Here is a 24960-nt window from a genome sequence, read left to right on the forward strand (position 1 = left end):
CAGAAAAAAAAAATATGAGACAGAAATAAGAGATGTATATTTTGCTTTAATTCTAAACTGCTAACAATTTCTCTTTAAAAATTCTCTTTGAATGTAAGGGTGTGTTCACACAGAGTAAAGTGACGCTGATTTAGGTGTTAATTTTTACATGTGTAAAAATAGGCAAGGCGTTTTTTGATGCGTTTTTTGGTGCAAAGTGGTTTTTGACGCGTCAAAAAATGCATAAAAAAATCCCCTATTTTTACACATGTAAAAATCAACGCCTAAATCAGCATCACTTTACTTCGTGTGCAGGGGCGTAACTACCTGGGTAGCAGTGGTAGCAGCTGCCACAGGGCCTGGGACACTAGGGGGCCCGGTGACAGCTGCTACTGCTGCAGATTTTTTTTTTTTTTTTTTTTAAAATAGACAGTTACCTGCTGGTGTAACTCCAGCACGTAACCAGCCCTATTTACTGCAGTGCCAGGGGCTGCCTGAAGATGGAGAGGAGCTGTCTCCTCCACAGTCCATCTTTTAACAGTAGTAAAGCTAGCAATTGCTGCCTTTACTACTGCACCCAACCAGGGGCCACCTGCTATCCGAGCCCCTGCTGCCTCCCAGCACTTACATAGTGACAGTGGGCAGGAGAAACTTCTATCTCCTGCCCACTGTCCCAAGCCCTGTGCCGGCATCTATTCTAGTAGATTGAAGGACCTGAGAAATGACATCATCAAAGGTCCTTTAATCCACTAACATAGAATCTGTCTTTTGTGGGCGGAGCTTCCAGGGTTATACAGGTCAATGTACAATGGGGGGAATGGGTTATAGGCTGTGAGGAAGAGGGGTACATGGGTGTGCAGGCTGTGTGTGACAAAGTCTGCACCCCCATTCCTTATTCTCTCACATACAGCCTGCACACCTATGTACCCCTCCTACTCACAGTCTGCACCCCCCCCCATTCTGCCCTATGTGAGAAAGAGGGGTACATGGGCATGTAGGCTGTGTGTGAGCAAAGAGGGTGACCTGGGGGCGCAGGCTGTGTGAGAAAGAAGGGGGAATGGGGGTGCTGGCTGTGGGTGAGCAAGAGTGTGATGGAATGGGTGGTTCCCCCCTCCAGATCACCCTCTTGCTCGCACACAGCTTGCACCCCCATTCCCCCTCTTGCTTATACACACCCTGCACCCCACGTCACCCTCTTATTCACAAACAGCCTGCACGCCCATGTACCCCTCTTGGAGTGGGCCCCATGTCAAAAGTTCACCACGGAGCCCCGCCATTCCTAGTTACGCCACTGTCCGTGTGAATGCACCCTAACCATAGATGTTGCCCCCTTTTTGCTCAAGCTCCAAAGCCAGTAAAGTGCAGAGGGTCACCATTGGGTCACATGATTTAATAAAAAAAGAATACAGAAATGAATTTTTAAGAAAGGTGATACCAGCGGCAGTACACATTGTGACATTCTAGCTGTATAATGCATGATAAAAGAATAATTAATAAGAGTTCTTCTCTGAATTTTGTTTTCTTGGTCTAAAAATAAAACAATACTTATCAATAATTAAATTCTATTTCCTCGGACGGATCCCTGTTTTTACTTCACGTCTTTACTTTTGCAGGATGTTGAACTTGCAAAGGCCACGCTTCTGGAAGGGCTGAATAATGCAGAAGATGAAACGGAGATAAAAATCTACCTTCTGTCTTTGAAGAATGCTCAGCTCCTTGAAACTATCCCCACTCTTCTTCAGTATGCAGAGGAGCACAGCGGAGTGGTGTGTAGCACAGCGCTATCCGCTCTGCAAAGCTTCCCAGTAGAGATTCTGTCTACCGAGGTATGAGGTACATGTACATGTCAGGAGCATTCAGATTGTTCTGGTTGGATTAAGAACTATGTTTTTGTGTTATTTGTCTGCCATGATAAGGCAATATTTCTTTCCATGCTGGCACCACTGCAGAGAATACCTATTGTGTACCGCGAACCTCACATGATACATTTATAGTGGACCTGTCAATCAAGTGCCAGGCACTCTTAAAAGCCACAGATCTGTCTAGCGGAAAGTTAGGAAATAGAGTAGAAACTGAAACTATCAACAAATTGGAAAAGTTTTCAGCTGACAGCCTTAAAGTTATGTAATTTTCAAGACGTATTTGCTGTAGGTGGAGGAGAGCAACCTAAGACTGAAAACTCATCTAGACCTAGAACTTTTTTACAGTTAATAGCTTGCCGTATGGTCAACAGCTTGGAACGTAGACTGGTGCGTTGTACCTTTCAGGACAAATGAGAGATTTCACCGATTTAGGGATTGTAGCTTGCTGTGAGAGTTGTGAGGTTTTTACAGTGCCCAAAAAATCTTAAAAATAAGAGAAAGTTTGTTGAGGTTGTCCAGAGGATTAAAGGTGTGTAAAGAAATAATAAAGGAACGACAACCTCTCTCCTTGCTCCTTTCATTCCAACACTTTCTGGGTCCCCCAGTGATTCCTCTCGAGCCTCAACAGAGAGCTTAAAATATATGTTTTACTTCTATTTTACTAGAAAATAGGGTTGAGCGATCGGGAAAGATCGGATCCTGATCGGCGATCGAGCAAATTTCACGTTCATGATTGGCTGGAAAATGATCGAAAATCAGATTTTAAAAACGTTCCTGAAATCTCAAGGTCGGCTCAACTGTACTCCATAAACATAAAGTAACTAGAGTTGAGCGATTGGGAAAGATCGGATCGCGATCGGCTGGAAAATGATCGAAAATTGGATTTTAAAAACGATTCTGAAATCTCAACATCGGCTCAACCCTACTAGAAAACCCTTAAAATAAGATTTCCTCGTTATAATTAATATTTTACATACCGCTTTACAAATATGCAAAATGTACCAGAATTCTGCAGTAATTTGTGCCACATTTACCACTTGATGTGCGCCATATTTATCAAGTGCTTTAGCTATTTTTTAGACACTTTTACATCTCATAGAGAAAGGGTTTGGGTTTATCAGAATGGATGAGCGGTCTTATGAGCAACGGGCATTACCTAAGTTGCAATATTTTTAAGCTAACTAGTAGGGTTGAGCCGATCTTGAGATTTCAGGATCGTTTTTAAAATCCAATTTTCGATCATTTTCCAGCCGATCCCGATCTTGAAATTTGCTCGATCGCCGATTGGAATCCCGATCGCTCAACCCCATTGGCCAGTAGCCAAGCGTTGTGGGAACTGACGTCAGACCTCGATCCCAATCTTTTCCCAATATTCCGATTGCGATCGTGAAATTTGCTCGATCGGAATCCAATCTTTTCTGATCCGATCACTCAACCCTACCAAGTAGACATCAACAAATTTGCTACAGACTATTGCTGTCTATGGCCATGTCTACGTTGTAAAGCATATCAAAGTGTTAAAAGAGCTGAAGCTCGGGCAAGATGGCTGCCTCCAACTATGTACAGAAAACTGAATTTAAAAAAATCTACAATCTAAAATTTAAAAAACGGATTAGAAAAATGTTATATTACATTATCTGATTTTAATACATTTAAAAAATTGTTGATAAATTCCTTTCAAGGGGATGTCAAGTCCCACGAAATTTTAACAAAACCCCGGAATGTTGTAAAATAAACTGAGTAATAATGGCCTTACTGATCCCCCACTGCTAAAAGAGTACCCTGCCGGTCTCTATAACCTGGCTTCCAGTGATGAAATGATGACTGTACCCAGGGAACAGCTGGCGTCAAATCTCTGCAACGTGTTACACATTTATACATAGAAATAATGAATTATTGTGTAAAATTCTTTGGCCAATTAGCTCTATATTGTGAAGGACACTGCCTGTAGTATAGTACATAGTGTTTGTATGCACGCCATAATGAATCTTGTGATTATAGGAGGTGAAGGACACCTTGAGGCAAATCCTCCATCAAACGCATCAAGAGTATGATAAAAAGAGTCGGCTTATTGCAGCGGAGATTCTTTTGTCTGTAGATTTTTCTATGGCGGACATCAACAGCATCTCAGAGGCTCTGGAATCTTTGGACAATGAATCTTCTAACCTACTTCTTTCCAAGCTACACCACGAGCTCAGCCTCCATCATCGGCAAGTTCATAGACATCAAATTCTCAGGAATTGAGCGATATTATCCTAGACTTAGAATAATAGTACCAAAGAGAGGGAAATTATCTAGTAATCTAAGCCCAGAATGGGTTATGATGCTAATAGGTAGGGTCATCTAGTTATGGATATCTTTTTATTGACTACATAGGAAGATGATGAAGATCCCTTTCAAGGATAGATATCGGAATGACTACTGGAGAATGCTGCAAGCTGGCCGATCCACTGTATTTTCAGGACTGTTATCTGGTAAGTATGTGAAGTTGCAGAACTTCAGATGGTGTGTGGCACCGACTATGTCATCTAGAACAAAATGTACTGCATAACTGTAATGCACCAATACAGACTTGATCATCTATGTAATAAAGTCTTCTGAGGTGTTCTACATGTCAATGTCGTGTTACGTTCTAAATAACCCCTTGTTGGGGGCATAGACCCCCAGAGCTTATGTTGTTGTAGTTTCAAATTAAACAACAGGCCAAGATCGGCTACAGCCATCCTTAGCCTGGAGAACCACAAGACACAGATGGTGGTGTATCAAAATGGATTCTGTTTAATGGTGGCTAGAACAACAGTATATATCACATGGAATAGACAGAACAGGATTGGCTAGTATAATTAGCATAACATCCATTGGTGGAGAAGTTTGTAACAATAGCCCTGATGCATATCTATTGGATAAGAGACTGGAGAGAGGTCACACCCCCCGAAGGGCTAGCTCACGTCTAAAATGGAGTCTGTGACTGCATGGTGATCGCATGGTCTCACAAAATGGCAGCCATCAGCACATGTCTCAAATACACACCCTAGATGTCTATCTCATGGTATTCTAAAGACAATAGACATCCTTGTTTACACACTTTACATTGGCACAAAGGTGCAGCTCTGAAGTCGATCAGCTAGATAAGGATTCATTACCATTCCATTTCCTTGTAGCCCATAGCATCTCCATGTTAATCAGTCTAACCAATTCCTTTTTGAGACAAACAACTTATCTTTGATAGAGAAATATGGATGCCAAAATACAAGATGGAGGATGTGATCCTAACACCCTTTATCTTATAACGGCCATTATTCTTGTATAACTCGCATTCTTAATGTTTTCTAGCTGCAAATGACACAGTATCCACCTATGGTCTGGATCTTTTGTTCTCGGATTCCGGGTTATTGAAACGGAGTATATCTGATATCACGCTGTATAATGGCAACCATCAGCTTAAAGCAATGCAGGTCAGCTATGAATTCATGTGCAACAAAAACTCAAGTAATCTTATTTAGACTGTTCCTTAAAGTGTTGTTGGGTCCAGCCTTATAGTATCTGATTCTTCTACACTGAAAAGATTAGAATGACTTGAGAAAGTGAAGGGTGTGGTCTGGGAGAAAAGGTATGTTCCAGCCAGGCAGCTAAAGGGTGTATGGTAAAGACCCACACCAGGGAGGTCAGCTGTGTAATTAAGACCTGTTATAGACTGTGTGTCAGGATTAGGAAGTGTGGCACCACACTGACAAAGCTGAGAGTTCCTGTGTGAACTGAACCTTCAAACAAGGTACTGTGCCAGCCATGGTTGTTACCAGAATGAGAGTCTGACAGCCAGGCTCCTGTATAGTCCGGGTACAGTTTCTTTTGTCATAGTTAGTTCTCAGCCGAGAAGGCCTAGTTTTGTTTGTGCCTTTGTAAAGGCAGTTTGTGCACCACAAGTGAATAAATACTGAACTTGAGTATAACCCTGTCTCTGTTTCCTGCACTGTTATCAAGCATCTACCTTAGTGGTTCCCCACAATATATATAACTTTCTTAGTTACAGTCATTTTGCAATTGAAGTATTTAGATAGAGATGTAGCAGAGTAACCCTGAACTTCTGCATTTGGTTAAACTGCTGCAGCGTGGTATCTTCTCACAGAAGATAGTCAGACTAAATTCCAGATGTTCAATATCAGCTCTTGTCCAGCAGGAAGAAAGCTGTCTGTCTGTTGCCAAATATTAGGTATCTAATTTATAAGGTAAAATCTCAACCCTATAGGCTGGGGCCCCACGTTTCGGAAATGCTACAGGAAAAACCGCGGCATTTTACAGTCAGAGCAAAGTGAATGGGATTCTAGCGAATCCCTTGCCCACTTTGTGGTAAAAACCATGCAACGGACAAGCGGCGATTTCCAAAACCGATGCGGTTTTGGTAATCAAAGCATGTCAATTATACCTACAGAAACAGGGGCAACATGGTGGCTCAGTGGTTAGCACTGCAGCCTTGCAGCGCTGGAGTCCTGGGTTTGAATCCCACTAAGAACATCTGCAAGGAGTTTGTATGTTCTCCCCGTGTTTGCGTGGATTTCCTCCCATTCTACAAAGACATACTGATAGGAAAAAAAAAAATGTACATTGTAATCCCTATATCAGACATTCGCTAGGGATGAAAGGCTCTAGTTTCCCAGTCCCTAGCCTCTTTCAGCTTTCATCCTACTTGTCTGTTAGGTCTTTGCGTTTAGAGAGCCAGTAGTTGTCGAGGCCAAGCTTAGCTTGGTTACAGCTGATCAACACCATCAGGCAGAACCTAGTCAGCCGTCGTAGCGCTAGGGACAGCTTACCTACCCTGTTTCCATAGTAGTGCAAGCAGCATTCAGTAGCTCGGTCGTTCAGGCTTTGACACAACCGTGAAAAAATCTCAGCAAACTTTCTGTCTAAATCACTGCAGGAAGAACCACGATCTGTTTCTGCCGTGTGGGGCCTTAGTCTTAAAGAAACACTCAAACTCTAATAGCTATTTCAGGCCTCTAGCGTTGGTCCTGTTGCAAGAAGCACACTAGTAAAAAAAAAATAAAATTCCTCCTGGTTAAAAATTCCCCCTTCCCCCTGGTTAAAAATTAGCCTATATTTAGTGTAATGTTACAGAATAACTGACAGCTTTATTGTGAAGTTATGTGCTCTGCTCCTGAGCGCTGACCACCTCTCTGCTGCTCTAACGCACACAGTATCTCTTGTATGAACAGGAGGCAAACTATGCGAGTCTATGGGAGTTGGATCAAGGTTCAAACAGACTTATATTTTGAGTTTGTAGTCAATGGGGAATATTTATGATGACTGGCATATTGAACGCCTGTCTTCATATGCTCTGCTCCAGTGGAACAGACACCTCAGTCATGAGGCAGCACATTCCTCCACCTGGCCATACACCTATAAACCGATCATTAGCTATACTTGCCTTGCTCTAGATACATATTTTGTTACAATTTTATTATTTGATATAATTAATTATGGAGTTTTTTTTATTATTTTATCTACTTTTTAGGTATCTCTTGAAGCTCGAGGCCTGGAATCACTCATTGGAGAAGGAGAAGCAGACGAAGAAGAAGAGGCAATGGTTGGAATGTCAGCCATCTTGTTAGGAGTTCAGTTGCGACCAGTTGTGTTTTTCAATGGGTATATGGATTTAATGTCTAAAGTATTTTCAAGTACTGGAGAACCAACCAATGTAGTCAGAGGGAACCTACTGCTGGTTGATTATCTTCAGGTATGGTCAAAGACAATTATTACGGAGAGGGGTGATCCTTCATAATGTTCTTGAGGCTGTAATGGAGTGTTTAGGTTCTTGAGACAAGAATCTGAAGATAAAAACAAGAAATAAATTCCTTATTTTTATATGAAATCTGACCAAAAGAAAAAAAGTGGTATGTTCCATATTATGGAGGCAATTTCAATAAGAACTATATGGTGGCACACGGAGTGTTTATTGTTACATTGTATGTAGCATGAGGCCTTAGAGTGTCAGCCAACCTTATGAACAAAATATGAACGCTAAGGCTAGGACTACCCGCCAACTTTGGCCTCAATTGCACAACCAAAGATTGCTGTACCACCTTGTGACTCCTTAACTCATGTTACAGAATGGAATTGCAAAGTGGGAGTTGCTTCCAAAGTCACTACGTGGCCCAAAACTAAAGGTCAAAAACACAAAGTATAGGAGCAGATGATGCACATAATGAGTGGCGTTTTATGTTAATACGCTGAATATTAAAGTTGTTTCCTAACTCCAAAAAGAGTGTTCAAACTGATGACCTATCTATACTTTAGGTCACGAGTTTGTGATCTCTGGAGGTCCAACACATAAAATGCGGCCTTGGCATGTCCTACTATGCATTTGTCTTTAAAATTGTGCTTGGTGTGTATATCACGTGTCGCTTGTTTATCCATTTATATTTTTGATATGCTTATGACTGATTTATCTATATGGATCCTTCTTTCCTTCTGCGACAACTTCATGGACATTACTTATCTCTCAGATACACATTGTATTTGTTCAAACCTGGCCATACCGAGATCTTTTCTCATCACAGAGCCAAACACTGTACATCACAGTAGCAAACGAAAATCCTTGGCCATCTGGCCACTAAATACATGTGTATAAGGAATGTATTGACAGTTTTTTATAATATTTTTCTATGCATATATGCGTGCTTCCCATTGAAATCAATGGGCTCTGTTTTGAAGCGTCGCGCTCGGACACGTGTATACGTGTCTAAATGAGCGGCACGCTTACGCCGTGTGAAGGGGCCCTTAGATTCTGTAACAGTGTTAGGGGGCATTCACACGGAGTAACGCCGGGCGTGTATCACAGCCGTACACGCCGGCGTTATGGCAGACTGCCGAACACTTCCCATTCACTTCAATGAGAGCGCTCATAAATGCTGCTGTTACGAGTGCTCCCATTGAAGTGAATGGGAAGTGTTCGGCTGTCTGCCATAACGCCAGTGTGTACGGCTGTGATACACGCCCAGCGTTATTCCGTGTGAATGCCCCCTTAGATTGTGTTACATAGTGTTAGATTGTGTTACATGGTGTTGGAGGGGAGTGTTCTGAAAGGGAAGCGGACAGTGAGTTTGAGAGGACTGGTCATGGAGATCTAGTATTCTAAGGATGGCTGCTGAGGGTGTAGTGGTCGGACTAGCTAAGGAAACAGGGAGGGGGGGGGGGGTGTGAGTAAGGGAGGGGGTCCGTCAGTGAGAGAGGGAGGAGAAGTGAGGCATCCTGGAACTTGTAGGAAACACAGAAGAGGAAGTTAGGGATGTAAACAAATGCAGAGGATCCAGTAAGCTCACTGAGAACCCCAGAAATCACTCAAAATACTGCTAAAAGTATTTGGGGACATTTATTAACCCATTAATAGCACTAACAGACTCCTTTTTTAAAATGATTTTTTTTGCCCGGTAAATCCCTTTAATATTCGGAGTGACATTGGGGAAAAGAAGACTTGTGCATGTTTAATTTGATCATGTACGATCCCTTGTTTCCCTGGGAAATAGACCATCTAGAGGTATCTGGCAGCAGTTTACTCTCCTTTCCCATCCCATGCTCCCTTGGCCAAGCATGCATGTGTGTGGGGGAGTCAATAGGTTCAGTTGAAGGCGGTGTATGGGTTTTCTGAGGACAAAGCCACCCATAGTGGGCTGCAGTAAACATATGCTGCAGAATTTCTGCATCAATTATACTTATAGGGAAACCTCTGGTGTTTCGGTAGGTATAATTGACTTGCTATGATTTCCAAAACAGCAATGGTTGCGCATATTTTTCCGCAATGTGTGGATGGGATTCGCTAAGCTAAAACAGCACTGGGGGCGTCCCCAATGCTGCGAGAGAACTCTCCAGCATCGCCCCCATCTTCTTCAGGAACGGCCTCTTTGCGTCTTCTTTTCCGCGATAGGGGTTAACCTTCTAGGCTTCTGGCCGAGGGCAGAGCCGACTGCGAATGGCTACAGACCACAAGAAAATAGCCACTTACTGTGTAAGCGGCCATTTTTCTTGTGGCCGCTGCCATATGCAGTCGGCTCTGCCAGGGGCCTAGACGTTTGACGCCCAGCGCCTGAAGAAGACGCGTGAAGAGGCCGTTCCTGAAGAAAATGGAGGAGACGTTGGAGAGTTCTTTCGCAGCATTGGGGACGCCCCCAGTGCTGTGGCCCGCCCCAAGTGCTGCAAGAGAACTCATTTGCATACCTTTGAAAACCAGTATTTCTACTGAACGGTGGCGCGGAAAAGACATCTAAAGGTAGGAGAAGAATAGCCTTTCTTAAGGCTATTCCTATGTGTTAGTCACAAAACAATTGTGTTTTAATGATAGGATCCCTTTAAAAAGTTTTTATATCCCAGAAATATATGTAAATTATTTTAATAATTCATTATCATTTCTTACATTACTGTAATCAACTTTTTTTTTCTCCTATTTTCTAGTGGATACCACTGCAGTCTGGGCTCCATGCCATTGTCCAGCATCAGGCTGCTCTTGGACTAGACATCTCTGCCAAAATTGATATCAGCATTTGGGATCAGCAGTCAAAAACCAACATCAATACCAAGTACGATTCAAGTTATTACTGTCTATGCCTTTGTATTTAATAGGGTAATAGAAAGACATAAAATCCAGCACCGAGCATGTCCACATATTACCTAAACAGCTACATGATTTCATATCCCAATTTTAAGACTTTATTTTCTTCAATGTAGCGCAGAAGGAGTGAAAACTTGGTGTCCGGTTTCCCCGCAAAGTATATCTAATTTCTAGGAGTCATGTGATCCGATTCAGTGAAATGAATGGAGTGGTGGGCGAATTGTCTTCACCCATCACTCCTTTCAGAACAGGGGACAACTTCCCATTCTTCTGATCGGCAGGGGTCTGAGTGGTCACAGATTTTGCAAGTTTTCCACTATCCTATTTTTACCAAAAATATTGTTAAACCCCTTTTTAATATTCAATAGAAATGCAGACTATATAGTGATGCTGTCTACATGGGTATAACTATAGCCCAATACACAATGTTAGCCATTTTATAGCATGAGGAGGAGGAACACAATTGAACAAATTTTGTTTCTATTCGTTGGTTAAGGATGTGTAACTAGGAACGGTGGGGCCCTGTAGCGAACTTTTGACATGGCCTGCCCCCTGACCGACACCGATGCTAAAGACCTTGACCGACACCCCCCTCCCCCCGCATTCCTGCGCGCTCTATTATGCCGCATAGTGGCCCCTGCACACAGTATTATGCCCCATAGTGGCCCCAGAGTATAATAATAATCAGAGACCGAGAGGAGAGACCAATATAAAAAACACTGTCACTTATCTATCCCCGGCTCCGCTGCAGTCCTCAGTGGTGTTGGCCATCTTCAATGATGTCCGGACGTCACATGACCTGGGACACTGGCCCCGATCATGTGATGTCAGGGACATCACACAATTAGGCCTGAAGCCTGTCTGGAGTGCAGAGAGGTAAGTAACACTGTTTTTTATGTTCCTTTACCTCTCTTGGGCCTCGGGGAGTATAATAGTGTTTATGGGGCTCACGGCGTCACTTACCGATCCCCGGCCCCTACCAGGATCAGTAAGTAAATAGGGCCCGTTACAGGCTGGAGTAACTCCTATTAAGGGAAAAAAAACAAAAAACAAAAACGCAGCAGTAGAGGTTGACAAAAGGCCCCTAATGTCCCGAGCCCTGTGGCAGCTGCTACCCCGTAAGTTACGCCACTGCCTGCACTATTAGAGGATGTTAAATAGTCGCAAGTCAAGTTTATATATATATATGACAGAATTGTCTATAAAATGATGGTAGTCTCATACTGGATTTCTGTAGTGGATGATGAGATATGGAACCTGAAAGTGAAAAGGTCAAAAAATTGTTACCCTCTTGCTTATCAGTGTATGCCAGATCACTATGTAGACAATGGTTGTTTTAAACCTGTAAAAAATCTGGATTTGAAGAAGTGGTTTACAGACGAAAGATGTTTTCGGCAAGGGCTTACTGTCTTCCTTTTTCCAGCAGAGGGCACCATTGCTACACGAGTGGGCCTTCTCCTCCGCATGCTCGGCACTAAATTGATAGGAGCTGTAAATTAACATGCTGTTTTAGATGATCTTTGTGAGATTTAAACTTGAAAGTGAACCCATTAACTCACCAGTCTCTGCGTGATGTTTTATCTTATTAAATAATGTGTCACATCTTTCTAATATATATATCATTGCAAAAGGCAGGGATAGGATAATGTTGACAGGCTGAGAGAAACTGAAGATGAGTGCTAGGACTAAAGGCAGGGGATCAGATGAAATTTTCTTTGCTTGACACTTTAGGAAGAAAAAAAATACACTAGTTAATAAAAAAAGCCCCCACACCTGAATTTCCCACTATCTTTCTCTAACTAATATAATATAGGCATGAATGTACATACATGTATATGATGTGCGGAGGTGTTGGGTCACAAAATAGAGGTCGTGTTTATATATATATATATATATATATATATATATATATATATATATATATATATATATATATATATATATATATTTTTTTTTTTTTTTTTTTTTTTTTTTTAATCCTGTGCATCCTTTAGGGTCAAATTCATTGGGAGGGAATTTATTGATTGTTACTCCAGTTTCTGGCAGAAAATGTATAATATACAATTGCAAACCCATAAACCATGTTACTGAAAAGTGGGGGTGGGGGCCAGCCTCTAGCGGTGTCGCAGATATACTGTAGTGTTTGCCAGAAACTGTATAAATGATATCTTAAATATACACCAGCACCTATCCTAAATGCTTTTTGCTACACAGAGTGCAGGAGACATGCCATAGTCATTAAAGGGGTTTACCTGACATTAGAAATGACAACCTACTCTTAGGATAGGTCATCAATTGAAGATCAACAGGGGTCTGACATCTGGGTCCTTGGCCGAAAAGCTGTTTGGTGTTTACACGTGAGCTTTGTAGCCTCTACAATACTCACCAAGCACAGTACAGTGCATTTCTATAGCTGCTGTGCTTGGGTTTGCACCTCAGGCCATTCATTTGAATGGTATGGGGCTATAATCAGTCCATGTGACCAAAAAAATGCAAAAAGATTGCCTCTACAATATTTAGCAAGCACTTACCCACTGGCTGGAAACAGCGCGATTTGGCCATTTGGCTTATTGAAAGTGGCCATTTTCTTGTGGACGGCAGGCATGCGCAGTCAGCTTTGCCCTAGACCCAAGGCCTAGAAGTTTGAAGCCACAGCCAGCATAAGACCCGTTCCTGAAGAAGATGGAGGCAGCGCTGGAGAGTTCTCTCGCAGCATTGGGGACGCCCCCAGTGCTGCGAGAGAACTCCTTTCCCTCGAAAACCGGATTATATACTGAACGGCGGCGCAGAGAATACATCTAAAGATAAGAGAAGTATAGCCTTACTTAAGGCTATTCCTACGTGGTAGACAGAAAAAATTGAGTTTTAATGATAGGATCCCTTTAATCAATTCCTCCTTTGTTGTATGATGCACCACAAATATTAGGAATGAATAATTCTTAAGCCTCGCAAGTTATCCCTGACTGGCATACATTTCAGCTATACCTCATGTCAGTTTCTATTTGAGCTGTATTAAATGTGGCTGGCTAAGGCATAACCCTAGGTCACCTTAATCCCTACTCTGCTCAGTCTTAAAAGTGGTGAGCAAGATAGAACGGATGTGAGCCAAAGATGCGCTACTTCTGAACAACTCAATAAATTCCATGACAGTCATGTAGCTAGGGGGAATAGGGCACCAACGAATGGGGTCTGAGCAGTGAAACCTCCAAGAATCTACCATTTATCATCTAACCAATGGAATACCTATACACCAGAGGTTTACCTGAAAATAAGTCATCTCCGAAAGTAAGACATAACAGAGGTTTTGTTAAATTGTCTAATATAAGGCACCCCCTGAAAGTAAGACATCCCCCAATAATAATCTTTCTGCGCAAAGATTGTATGAAGAAAAACATTGCAACCAGCTGAACACTGTGCGTGATGTTCCGTGTGCACAGGTATGCCGGCTGCTGACACCGCTGTGAAACGTTGGATCCACTATTTCTGCTGCTGTAGGATGAGCTGGGAGATGCCCGCTGTGCATACACTAAGCATCGTATGCGGCGGGGGGGGGGGGGGGGAGGAAATCCACTCTCCCAGCTCATCCCACAGCAGCAGGAACAGTGGATACAACGTACGGTATCACAGCAGCGTCAGCAGCTGGCTTTCCTGTGCACACGTAGCACCGCACACAGCGTTCAGCCGGCTGCAATGTTTTTCTTCATTCAATCTTCGCGCAGGAAGCACATCTCAGTGTAGTGCAGTGGTGGCAGCAGCACACAAAAATAAAATAAGACATCCCCTGAAAATGAGACCTAGCACATCTTTAGGACCAAAATTTAATATAAGACTGTCTTATTTTTGGGGACAATCGTACACATCAGAGAGAGCGTTTGCCTACATAGGCAGTATGGAGACTTACAAGTCATTCCTGCTCCGCTAGGGATTCTGGGTAAAAAATATGCAAATCTATTCTCCAGGATGTAATTAGGAGAACAGTGCACTCTGTACGCCACCCTATAGAGGGCGGCATCCTTAACATCATGAACGACTCCGTTATAAAGTCTTTTTAATCATAATGTGGATTTAATTGCCAAATCAGTATTTCTGTCCCAAAAGCAACAGATTGGGGAAACACGGTATTTGTTTTGGCAAATCTTTAGTACTAAAAGATCTGCATCATATTCAGTGCTGTGCTGGCCAAAAACCGCACCATTGTGAAGATGATACCTTAGTCTTACCCACAAAATTGTGCAGACATTTGTTCCTGTGGGTGACATTTCAGTTCTTAACCTAACTACAACTAATAATTCTTTTGTAACTATTTCTTATGGTCAATTTCCTTTTCATTCCATCCTAGAGCTGGTCTTGTCCTAGACTTCGTGACAGATATTGACACCTCCTTCTTTCATCTATTCTTAAAGTCTGAGGCTGATGCAGAAACCTCTGTAAATTTGGACTCAATACTGCAACTTACAGGATCACCGATACAGATGTGTCTTGAGCTACGACAGGATAACATGCCTTGCAGGTACTAGTATCCTTTAGTCATTTTACGACGAATAAAATGTGATGCTATTGCCTGGTAAAATTCTGCATGCGAAGGGGCAACATGGTGACAACGTGGTTAGCACTGCAGCCTTGCAGCGCTGGATTCCTGGGTTCGAATCCTGTCAAGAACAACACCTGCAAGGAGTTTGTATGTTCTCCCCATGTTTGCATAGATTTCCTCCCATATGTGTTACATCTATGTCCAGGTTCACACTCATATAAAAAAATACCATAGACTGCTTAGAGGTTGTTCACACTACAGTGTGTGACCATCTGTTAGTAGTGTCCGTTGCTATTGTCCTTCAAAACATTTTATTAACGCACATTAGCAGAACGATCACAAATATGTTAAAAATCTTATCAATTTCAATGGGATTTTATCCGTTAGTGACCATTGGTGTCCATTTACACCAAATCACTCACATGTCCGTTACTTTTTGCGGACACAAGAATTCAGGGTGCATGAAAAATAACGGTTTTATGACTGATGTCAAGTGTCCGTTATTTCTTAATGTTAATGGATAATGGACAGTAACCTATGGGCATCCATTATTACTGTCCATTGTCCAGAGTTTTTGTCGGTATAATTGATATGCTGCTATTTCCAAAAAGTGACATGATGAAATGTACTACTTAAAAGGATCAACACTTCATCCACCATGGTGCAAGGACATTGTAACATGTCATAACATAACCAATAAGGCTCAAGGCATGCATAGCCTATGGAAACCTGGGACGGATCCTGCTCAGTGACATTCCTCTCCTCTAGGGTTGCATTGCAAAAAACAAAACAAAAAAAAAACAAAAGAAAAATCCCCCAAAAAAACAAAACCCAAAACATACAGCCTTCTGTATAGGAAAATGCAAGTATTCCTGTAGTTACAAAAATGATATTCCAACACCTATCAGCCAGGTACAGGCCTAAATGACACTCTTTCAGGTACTAGGAGAATTGAAGCCTATGGTTTCCATTAGCATATGTTGGGTGCTTTGTGCTGTTAGTCTTAACACTTATTCACACAACAGAGTTTCACTGTATGATCTATTTTTTTATGGATAGGTCTGTTGGATCCATCTTCACAGACCCAGTTCACCCATTCAGGTAAATGGGTCCGTGACAATGAAAGATCCCACACGATCTATATTTATTCACATAGCAATGTCGATTCTCAGCCGTGTTTTTCAGATAAAAGGGATTCTATCATTAAAATCACATTTTTTTTCTCAATCACACTTCTCATATCTTTAGATGTCTTCTCCGCCCCACCATTCGGTAGAAATCCCGTTTTTTGTCTGTAAGCAAATGAGTTCTCTCGCGGCACTGGGGGCGGGCCCCAGTGCTCAAACAGCACTGGGGGCGTTCCCAAAGCTGTGAGAGAAATCTCCAGTGCTGCCTCCATCTTCTTCAGGAATGGCCTCTCTACGCGTCTTCTTCCAGAGCTGGGTTCAAACTTTTATGCATGCGCAGTCGGCTCTGCCGTCGGGCCTCGGGCAGAGCCGACTGCGCATGCCTGACTGGTGTAAGCGGCCATTTTCTTGTGTCCGCTTACACAGTAAGCTGGGGTAAGCGGCCACAAAAAAATGGCTGCGCGCATGTGCAATCGGCTCTGCCCGAGTCCCAATGGCAGAGTTGACTGCACCTGCGTGGAAGTTTGAACCTAGCTCCGGAAGAAGACGCGCAGAGAGGACATTCCTGAAGAAGATGGAGGCGGTGCTGGAGATTTCTCTCACAGCTTTGGGAACAGTGCTGTTTGAGAGCTGGGGACTGCCCCCAGTGCTGCGAGAGAACTCATTTGCATACAGACAAAAACCAGGATTTCTACCGAACGGCAGCGCAGAGAAGACCTCTAAAGGTAGGAGACAAATAGCCTTTCTTAAGGCTATTCCTACATGTGACCAAGAAAAAATGTGATTTTAATACAATCCCTTTAAGCAATAATTTGTTGGCTGGTAGATGTAACCCCTTTTTTTTTTTTTTAATGGCCACCTTATAAATAGAAATTAATCTTATGCTTTTGATAGATTTTTGCTGTTTTTGACAGCATACTCTGGTTATAATACCACAACTACAAAGAGTCACCTCTTTAGTGCGCCACACGCATTCCCCTCCAGGTCCCCTGCACTACAGTCCCTTTTATAGATAATGGATATTAAATAATAATATTTGCACTGAACGCCTTGAATCGTAGCACAAAAGGCCACTTTTATCTTCTGCATTATTTACCAGTCCCCCAGATTCTCTGCTGTAATAGCCACCAAGAGTTATATCTCCCAGACAAAATATGACTCCTGTTCCTATTAGACTGCAGATAACACACAGATGAGAGGACTGGAGTTAACCAATAGACTGCTTTATCGCAGCCGTCAAGATCTGTTCATGTTTAAAGAGATACGCGTATCTCCACTTTGTAGAGGATTCAACTGTAAAATGTATAAAATACAATATACAGATCCATGTCTGATACTGGAGGTGAAATAGATTGTATATGAAAAATATGACATGTCCAATTTTACTTTAGTTACAAAAGGTCCATAGTATCACTTTGTTATCTATAATGGTTGGTTATGTAGATATCCTGTTTTTCTTTAGTCCCAACAGCGGCACATTATGGGGTATTCTCTGCCCCTGTATGCTGGTAGGGTAGGCGGAATTTTAATTAGCCAAGTTGAACATCTGGCTGGTCCCTACAAGAGGGCACCAAACCCCTCCCCATGCATGTTAATACGAAGTAATATAGCCAGATAGCTTTATACATAAATATATATATATATATATATATATATATACACATATACATACACACACACACACACACACACACACACACAAAATAACGTTGATATATATATATATATATATATATATATATATATATATATATATATATATTTTTTTTTTTTTATTATTTTTTTTTTTTTCCCTTTGCTCTCCTCCAATTACACTTAGGGAGACTTGTGCCGCTGTTGGGACTAAGGGAGAACAGGTTATCTACATAACCAACCATTCCCTGTCGTCCCACCAGCAGCACAATATGGGATAGGGAGATAGAAAGTAATCCCCTTAGGGTGGGTTTTGCTGCTCAACCGAGCTTAACACCATAAGGCCGAAAGCAGAGACCTCTGCAGCACGGCTAGATAGCCTGTAGTGCCTCACAAAGGTAGAGTCTGAGCTCCATGCCACAGCAGCGCAAATCTGTTCTAATGGCAAAGCGCATCTCTCAGCCCACGAGGTTGCCACTGACCTCGTGGAGTGCGCTCTTAGGAAGGCAGGTGGAGGCAGACCTTGGGAAAAAAAATGAAATCCTAATGGCCTCCTTCACCCACCTAGATATATTGGGTTTAGAAGCCCCCAGGCCATTTAGTCTTCCCAAGAAATTTATGAGTAGGTTTTCTGCTCTTCTAAAAGAGCGGGTGTGCTGTATGTAAATTCTCAGGCATCTCGATAGGTCCAACAAGTGAAACTTAACCTCTTCCGCCGTGGAGGGGGATGAATGAAAAACTGGTAATGTAAGCAATTTGTACCTGTTGGAGGAGATGGAGGGTACCACAGTTGGACTCTATCCTCAAAGAAGATGGTATAAGGCTCTTCGGAAGAGAACGCCTGCAACTCACCTCAACTCACTTTATACGTGAGGAACTTTAGTTCTGTGTTCTCTAGAGGCTCAAATGGTTTTTCACATAGTGCCGACAGGACCGTGCTGAGGTCCCACTTGTGGACAGGAGCAGTTACTGCTGGTCTCAACCTCCCGGCACCCTTCAAAAAGGTGCTTACTAGAGAGTATTGAGATAATCGCCTCCCCAGATAGGCGGAGAGGGCGGCTATGTGTACCTTTAGGGAAGCGACCGAGAGCCCCCTGTCTAGGCTGTCCTGAAGGAAGTCCAGGATCGCCTCCACTGCGGGATCCAAGGAATCCACCTCGTGTTCCCGGTCCCAGGAATTGAATATGTTACCGATCCTTTGGTAATTTTTATTAGTTGATTCCGCACGGACACACGACGTCTTCAGGACAGCTCTTGAGAGTCCGCTATTCCTTAATAGGGACTGGTCAACCTCCAGGCTGTCAGGTTGAATCTCCTCAGATCCTGGAAGGTCAGCTCTCCTTGAGTTACCAGGTCTGGGAGGGGGTGGGGGGAGCCTCCAGTAAACGCCTTGACTCATCCTCATGAGCTGGGCAAACCAAGTTCTTTTTGACCAGGGATTATGGCGATACCCGAGACTTGGTCCTGTCTTATCTTCATCAATACCATGCATATGATGGGAATTGGAGGGAAGATGTAAATCAGCCTGAACCTCCAAGGGATGGACAGGGCATCCACTGCCAAGGGATTGTCCTCCTGATGGAGGGAACAGAAGGTTTCTACCTTGGCGTTGAGTTGGGTCACCATGAGATTGACCTCTGGGAGACCCCATCTTTGGACGATCTGCTGGAACACTCCTGGATGAAGCGACCATTCTCCAGATGCGGTAATACCCCGACTCAACTGATCCGCTACTATGTTCAGGGAGCCCTTGATGTGAATAGCGGATAGATGGGATAGGTTCTTCTCTGCCCATGCGGAGATTAGGTTCGTGGTTCTTAGAAGGGCCGGAGATCTGGTGCCACCTTGCCATCCACGTGAGCTGCGCAAACCAAGTCCTTTTTGGCCAGAACGGGATTATGTCGATTCCCGAGACTTGGTCCTGTCTTATTTTCATCAATATCTTGGGTATGATGGAAATTGGAGGGAAGAGAAGATGTATATCAGCCTGAACCTCCACAGGATGGACAGGGCATCCTCTGCCAAGGGGTTATCCTCCTGATAGAGGGAGCAGAAGGTCCCCGGCATTGAGTCGGGTTGCCATAAGGTCGACATCCGGAAGACCCCATCTCTGGACGATCTGGTGGAATACGTCTTGATTGAGAGACCATTCTCCTGATACAGGGATACCCAGACTCAGCTGATCTGCTACTATGTTCAGGGAGCCTTTGATGTGAACAGTGGATAAGTGGGACAGGTTCTTCTCTGCCCACGAAAAAATTAGGTTCGCCTCTCTCAGGAGGGATGGAACTCTGGTGCCACCTTGTTTGTTCAGATATATTAGTTATGTTGTCTCACCGCCCCCTTTCTCAAAGGGAAGGCAGTCAAGGTTCGAAGTACATAAGTCCCAGATAGACTGCTCTCAGCTCTTTTAAGTTGGAAGTTTCCTCCTCCGGATTCCTCCACTGTCCCGGACCGGTTTTACTGTTTAGGTGGGCTCCCCATCCCGTATGGGTTGCATCTGTTGTCAACAGAGTCCAACGAGGTTGGACCGAGAACCTTCCATCTTTCAGGTGTATCCACCATCTGAGGGAAAAATGGGTACTGGGAGAGAGGCAGATCATCTTCTTCAGTCCCCGTGGAGACCTGTTCCAGGCGCTCAACACTTCCCTCTGGAGGGGATGCAAATGCCATAAAGCCCAAGGGACCGCCCTGGCCGAGGATGACATCATGCCTAGAACCCTCATGATGGTCCGGATGGTAACATGTCGACTTTTGAGGAAGAACCGGGCAGCCGCCTGTATCTTCAGTTACTTTGGGCTGGAAAAAAAGATCTGAATGTTCTGGGAATCCAGAATAAACTCGAGGAATTTTCTTTGAGTGGCTGGCACTACTTCGGACTTCTCCCAGTTGACCACCCATCCTAACTTCTGCAGGAAGGATGCGGCGATCTGAAGATGATGTTGAAGCACTGAAGTAGACTGCGCTTTTATGAGCCAGTCGTCCAAATAAGGAACCACGAACAGGCCTTCTAGTCTCAGAGCGGCGGCAACGGGGGCGACCGTCTTGGTAAAAACGTATGGGGCTGATGAGATGCCGATGTCACGTTCGTGTCAGAGTCCAGACACAGATTCCAGGCTGCAGATTGCACCGCTAAGGAGACAGGGGAAGGAGACTATCCCTGGCACTACGGTGGCTAGCTAGGCCCTGCCTACGGGTGGTGATCAGCTGTCTCCAAGCTAACCTTGGCCCCGACGACTCCTGGCTCTCTAGCACGAGGACCTGACAGACAGACAGGGCAAGAGCTGCAAGAAAGCTAGGGACTGGGGATTCTAGGGTGGTGACCCCTGCAGAAATAAAGGTGCAGCTGCGGACAAACAAACAGGACGGGAGGTGCTGGACAACTGACACGCAGCACAACACAAACCAAACAAGAGAATGAGGAGAGGGACAGTGGAGAGGTGAGGAAAGGGTAAACATGAGACTGGGGTAAAATAAACTGGAACCCACCTCGAACAACCAGATAGTGCCAAACAAACAGACGTGAAGGGCAGGGCAGAGTAGAAGTGTGGAGGGAAAAACCAACTCACACACAAACAACACTCAAACTCCTTTCTAGTCAGTAAGCACAAGCAGAACACTCCTCCTCCTCCTAAGGCCAAGAATTCTAAGTTGGGACCACAAAAACCGGCAACTGGTGGAGCCAGCCCTCTTCCTAATAAAGGCCGCCAGATCCTACCATAGGATGATGGCGATACATAACACCTGAGGTTAGACTCCTATAACCTCAAGTGTGTTCAGAAGACCAGAACACTATGTGCACACTGATGGCTCAATGGTAGGGAACCCACCAGCAGATCACAGACGCCCAGATCAAATCCCCGACAGAACAATACACCAACACAAACAATCAGGTCATGACAGCCGAAAGGGAGGGCGGTGAACTGAAAGTGCTCTCTGTGGCCAGATATCTGGATGGCTATTCTTAGATATCTTCTGTGTGGAGGAAATTTAGGCACGTGTAGGTAAGCATCCAGGATTACCATTACCTCGTCCTGTTGAAGGAAGGCTTTCACAGAGTCTATGGTTTCCATTCGAAAGGGTCTTCTTTTTAGGAACCGGTTGAGAAACCTTAAGTCTATTATCATCCTCGAGTCCCCAAATGGTTTGGGGACGAGGAAGACTGGGGAATAGACACCGTGGCTTCTTTCGAGAGGGTACCCTTTCCAGGGCCCCTTTTGACATATACTCCAGGACGTCTGCCGCTAAGATGTTCTGCTGGGCAGGAGGTAAGATGCGGGTTGAAATAAACCGGTCGCGGGGGTAATGATTGAACTCCAGGGCATAGCCCTGATTCACCACCTGCAAAACCCGTATACGCTCCCATTGATTTCAATGGGAGCGTGGATCGTAAACGCCGCGTTATTTTGCGGCCGTGATTTTGCAGCCGTTCAGCAGCCACAGGTAACGAACCAGTTCCTTTTCTGTGGTTGTTGAGGCTGCTGATGCAGAACTTCTGCCGGCGACTCCACAGCATATGCTGGGCTGAATAGTGGCATCGAACACTGAAACTCTGGGGGCAGAAAAGGGTTTTTTGGGGTTTTTTTTATGTAGATTGTGAGCCCCATATAGAGATCATAATATACTTTTTTTCCCTATCAGTATGTCTTTCTAGAATGGGAGGAAATCCACGCAAACAACATAAAAACTCCTTGCAGAAGTTGTTCCTGGCAGGATTTGAACCCGGGACTCCAGCGCTGCAGTGCTAACCACTGAGCCACCGTGTTGCCCCTTAGAAAAGTTTTTTTTTTTTCTTCTCCTTCCCCGACTGCCTCCCTGGGTCCTAAAATTCGTGGACAACACCTTTGAGTTAGAGTATATTCACATGACAGTAAATACTGGTAATATGATGGACTTTTTTTTTTTTTTTTTTTTTTTTAACAGCTGCATTAAATTCAATGCATGGGAATGTAGGCTATGAGGCCAATATAGACTGATGTACAAATGTCCATTTTTCACAGCCACTTAGCACCTCGCTCGTGTGTCTGTAGCCTTAGGTTTATTGTTGCACTGTGCAGTACCTTATATTGTACCATATTATGCTCAAACATTACCAAAAATAACAGTTCCAGAAAGATGCCTAAATAGAACCATCCAATTAATAAGCGGATATTTATTTGCATCTTAGTTGCTATATATCTCACCTTTATTAGGGAACAGCCATGATCTGTGACTTGAATTTAGCTAAAATGTCTTCAGGGCGAATGAGGTAGTCTCAGACACACCTCCTACCATACCACTGGTTCAGGCTGCTCCGTTCTCCCTCATCACTGCAGCTCAGCTTCCAAAGAAGAACTGATATCAGGATACAATGGTTATAAAATACAGATTACTAAACTACTAGAGATGAGCGAACAGTGAAATATTCGAGATTCGTTTCGAATAGAGCCTCAATAGTCGACTACTCAATCGAATATCGAATCCCATTATAGTCTATGGGGAAAAAATGCTCGTTTCAGGGGAAACCATTATTCGACTAAAGGAGTCTCACCAAGTCCACGAGTAGCAGGAGGAGAGTATTTAGGAGGAGCGCTGTGCAGTTAAAGCGCACGGACTTCATTATAGTCTATGGGGTCTGTGTGCTTTAACTGCACAGCGCTTGCAGTTGCGCTGATAAAAAAAAAGTGAGCTCCCTCGTAACCGCAAGCAGCCAGCTCTCCTGACTAGCAAAGATGAGCCTGCGGCAAATCAACGCTGGTTCTGCAGCAGGCTTGTCCTTGCTAGTCGGGAGCGCTAGCAGCTTGCTGTTACGAGGGATCTTACTTTTTCTCATAGGAATGAATTGACCAGTGTTGATTGGCCAGTGTACAGCATTCGGCCAATCAATGCTGGTTCTGCCCGAGGTTAGTTTGTGAGGAGGTGGAGTGTAAGATCGGACCACAATGGACACTGCTGTGGTCCAATATTAGACTCAGTCTCCTCACAGAAGAGCCTCCGGCAGAACCAGCGTTGATTGGCCAGTGTACAGCATTCGGCCAATCAACGCTGGTCAATTCATTCCTATAAGAAAGGCAGCTCCCTCGTAACAGCAAGCTACCAGCTCTCCTGACTAGCAAGGACGAGCCTGCTGCAGAACCAGCATTGATCAACGCTGGTTCTGAATCAAATATTTACTGCGAATAGTGAGTGGTACTCGATCGAGTACGAATATTTTGAATACCGTAGTATTCAATCGAATACCTACTCGATCGAATACTACTCGCTCATCTCTATAAACTACCAGTGAGAGAGATAAATTACGGTATTTATCATGAAATAAATAATCAATCCATAGTGTGACCTGACTTTTTTTTTCTATTTTTTTCCTTTGGCAGAGAAACCTATATTCTTCATGAAACTTTTCCAGCAAGCAACACATCCCATATTGTAAGGAAAAGAAGAATATCTACTCAGTGGGGGCGAGATTTTCCCTTTCATAATGCAAACTCTGAGATGTGTAGGACATTGAAGGCTGCTGAGGATGTAAGCAGTGTAGTCTGACAGCGGCGAGCCTCTATTACATCTCCATTCCGAGAAGCCATACTAATTACCACAGCTGTGGACTCAACTTGTCACACGAGAGCAGGATGACTATGTAATCTGAGGAGGTCAATAAAATCCATTTAGAAGGGAAATCAGTCTCCGCTATTGTGCTTCATCACGCAGATCGTCCTGGTGTATACCGACTGTCACAAACATGCTTACGTTCCAAAACACAGAGGGTGAAAGGCTAGGTGCGCGCATGCGCTGAGCGGTCCCTTTGTGCAGAAAATATATCTTATTTGTTTGAGTGAAAACACCTTATGCTATTTTTAAGAGACTGTGACATGGCCAAAAATAAAAAGTTGTGTAATAGGTTATTTTTTTATATGGCTGTAAAAAAGTTTCATTTATAATGATAGAAGTCTAGTTATGTAGAACCCTATGAGGTCTAGGCATTGCAACTGTAATAGGGCTGCCAAAATACACCATTTCAAAATCATCTAAGTTATATACATGACTCCAAAAATGCATGTTGACTTCTGGCTACGTTCATAGCTGTTTTAGAATTTTGCAACAAATTAGATTTTCTTTTTCCCGCCATGTTTAAAAGTAGCAAACTGCAAATTTGGATTAAAGGTGTTTTCCCATCCAGTGTGTCAGCATGCTGCCTAGAGGAGACCAGATAATATGCAAATGCTGGTACACAATCCACTGAGGGTTAGCTGTGTG

General features: G+C 43.6%; 1 protein-coding gene across 1 annotated transcript in view; it reads left to right on the forward strand.

The window, feature by feature from the left end:
- LOC142183546 (microsomal triglyceride transfer protein large subunit-like) overlaps positions 1–24372 on the forward strand; it is a 62079-nt gene extending 37707 nt beyond the window's left edge. Inside the window, exons 10-17 of the mRNA XM_075258669.1 lie at positions 1593–1805; positions 3843–4055; positions 4222–4315; positions 5175–5296; positions 7351–7572; positions 10284–10408; positions 14780–14950; positions 24084–24372. Coding sequence (XP_075114770.1) covers positions 1593–1805; positions 3843–4055; positions 4222–4315; positions 5175–5296; positions 7351–7572; positions 10284–10408; positions 14780–14950; positions 24084–24249 — 1326 coding nt within the window. The 3' untranslated portion in view covers positions 24250–24372. The remainder of the gene's footprint in view (positions 1–1592; positions 1806–3842; positions 4056–4221; positions 4316–5174; positions 5297–7350; positions 7573–10283; positions 10409–14779; positions 14951–24083) is intronic.
- The last annotated feature ends 588 nt before the right edge of the window (positions 24373–24960 follow it).

The sequence above is a fragment of the Leptodactylus fuscus genome, chromosome 10 (genome assembly GCF_031893055.1).
Source record: "Leptodactylus fuscus isolate aLepFus1 chromosome 10, aLepFus1.hap2, whole genome shotgun sequence".
NCBI classification, from domain to species: Eukaryota; Metazoa; Chordata; class Amphibia; order Anura; family Leptodactylidae; genus Leptodactylus; species Leptodactylus fuscus.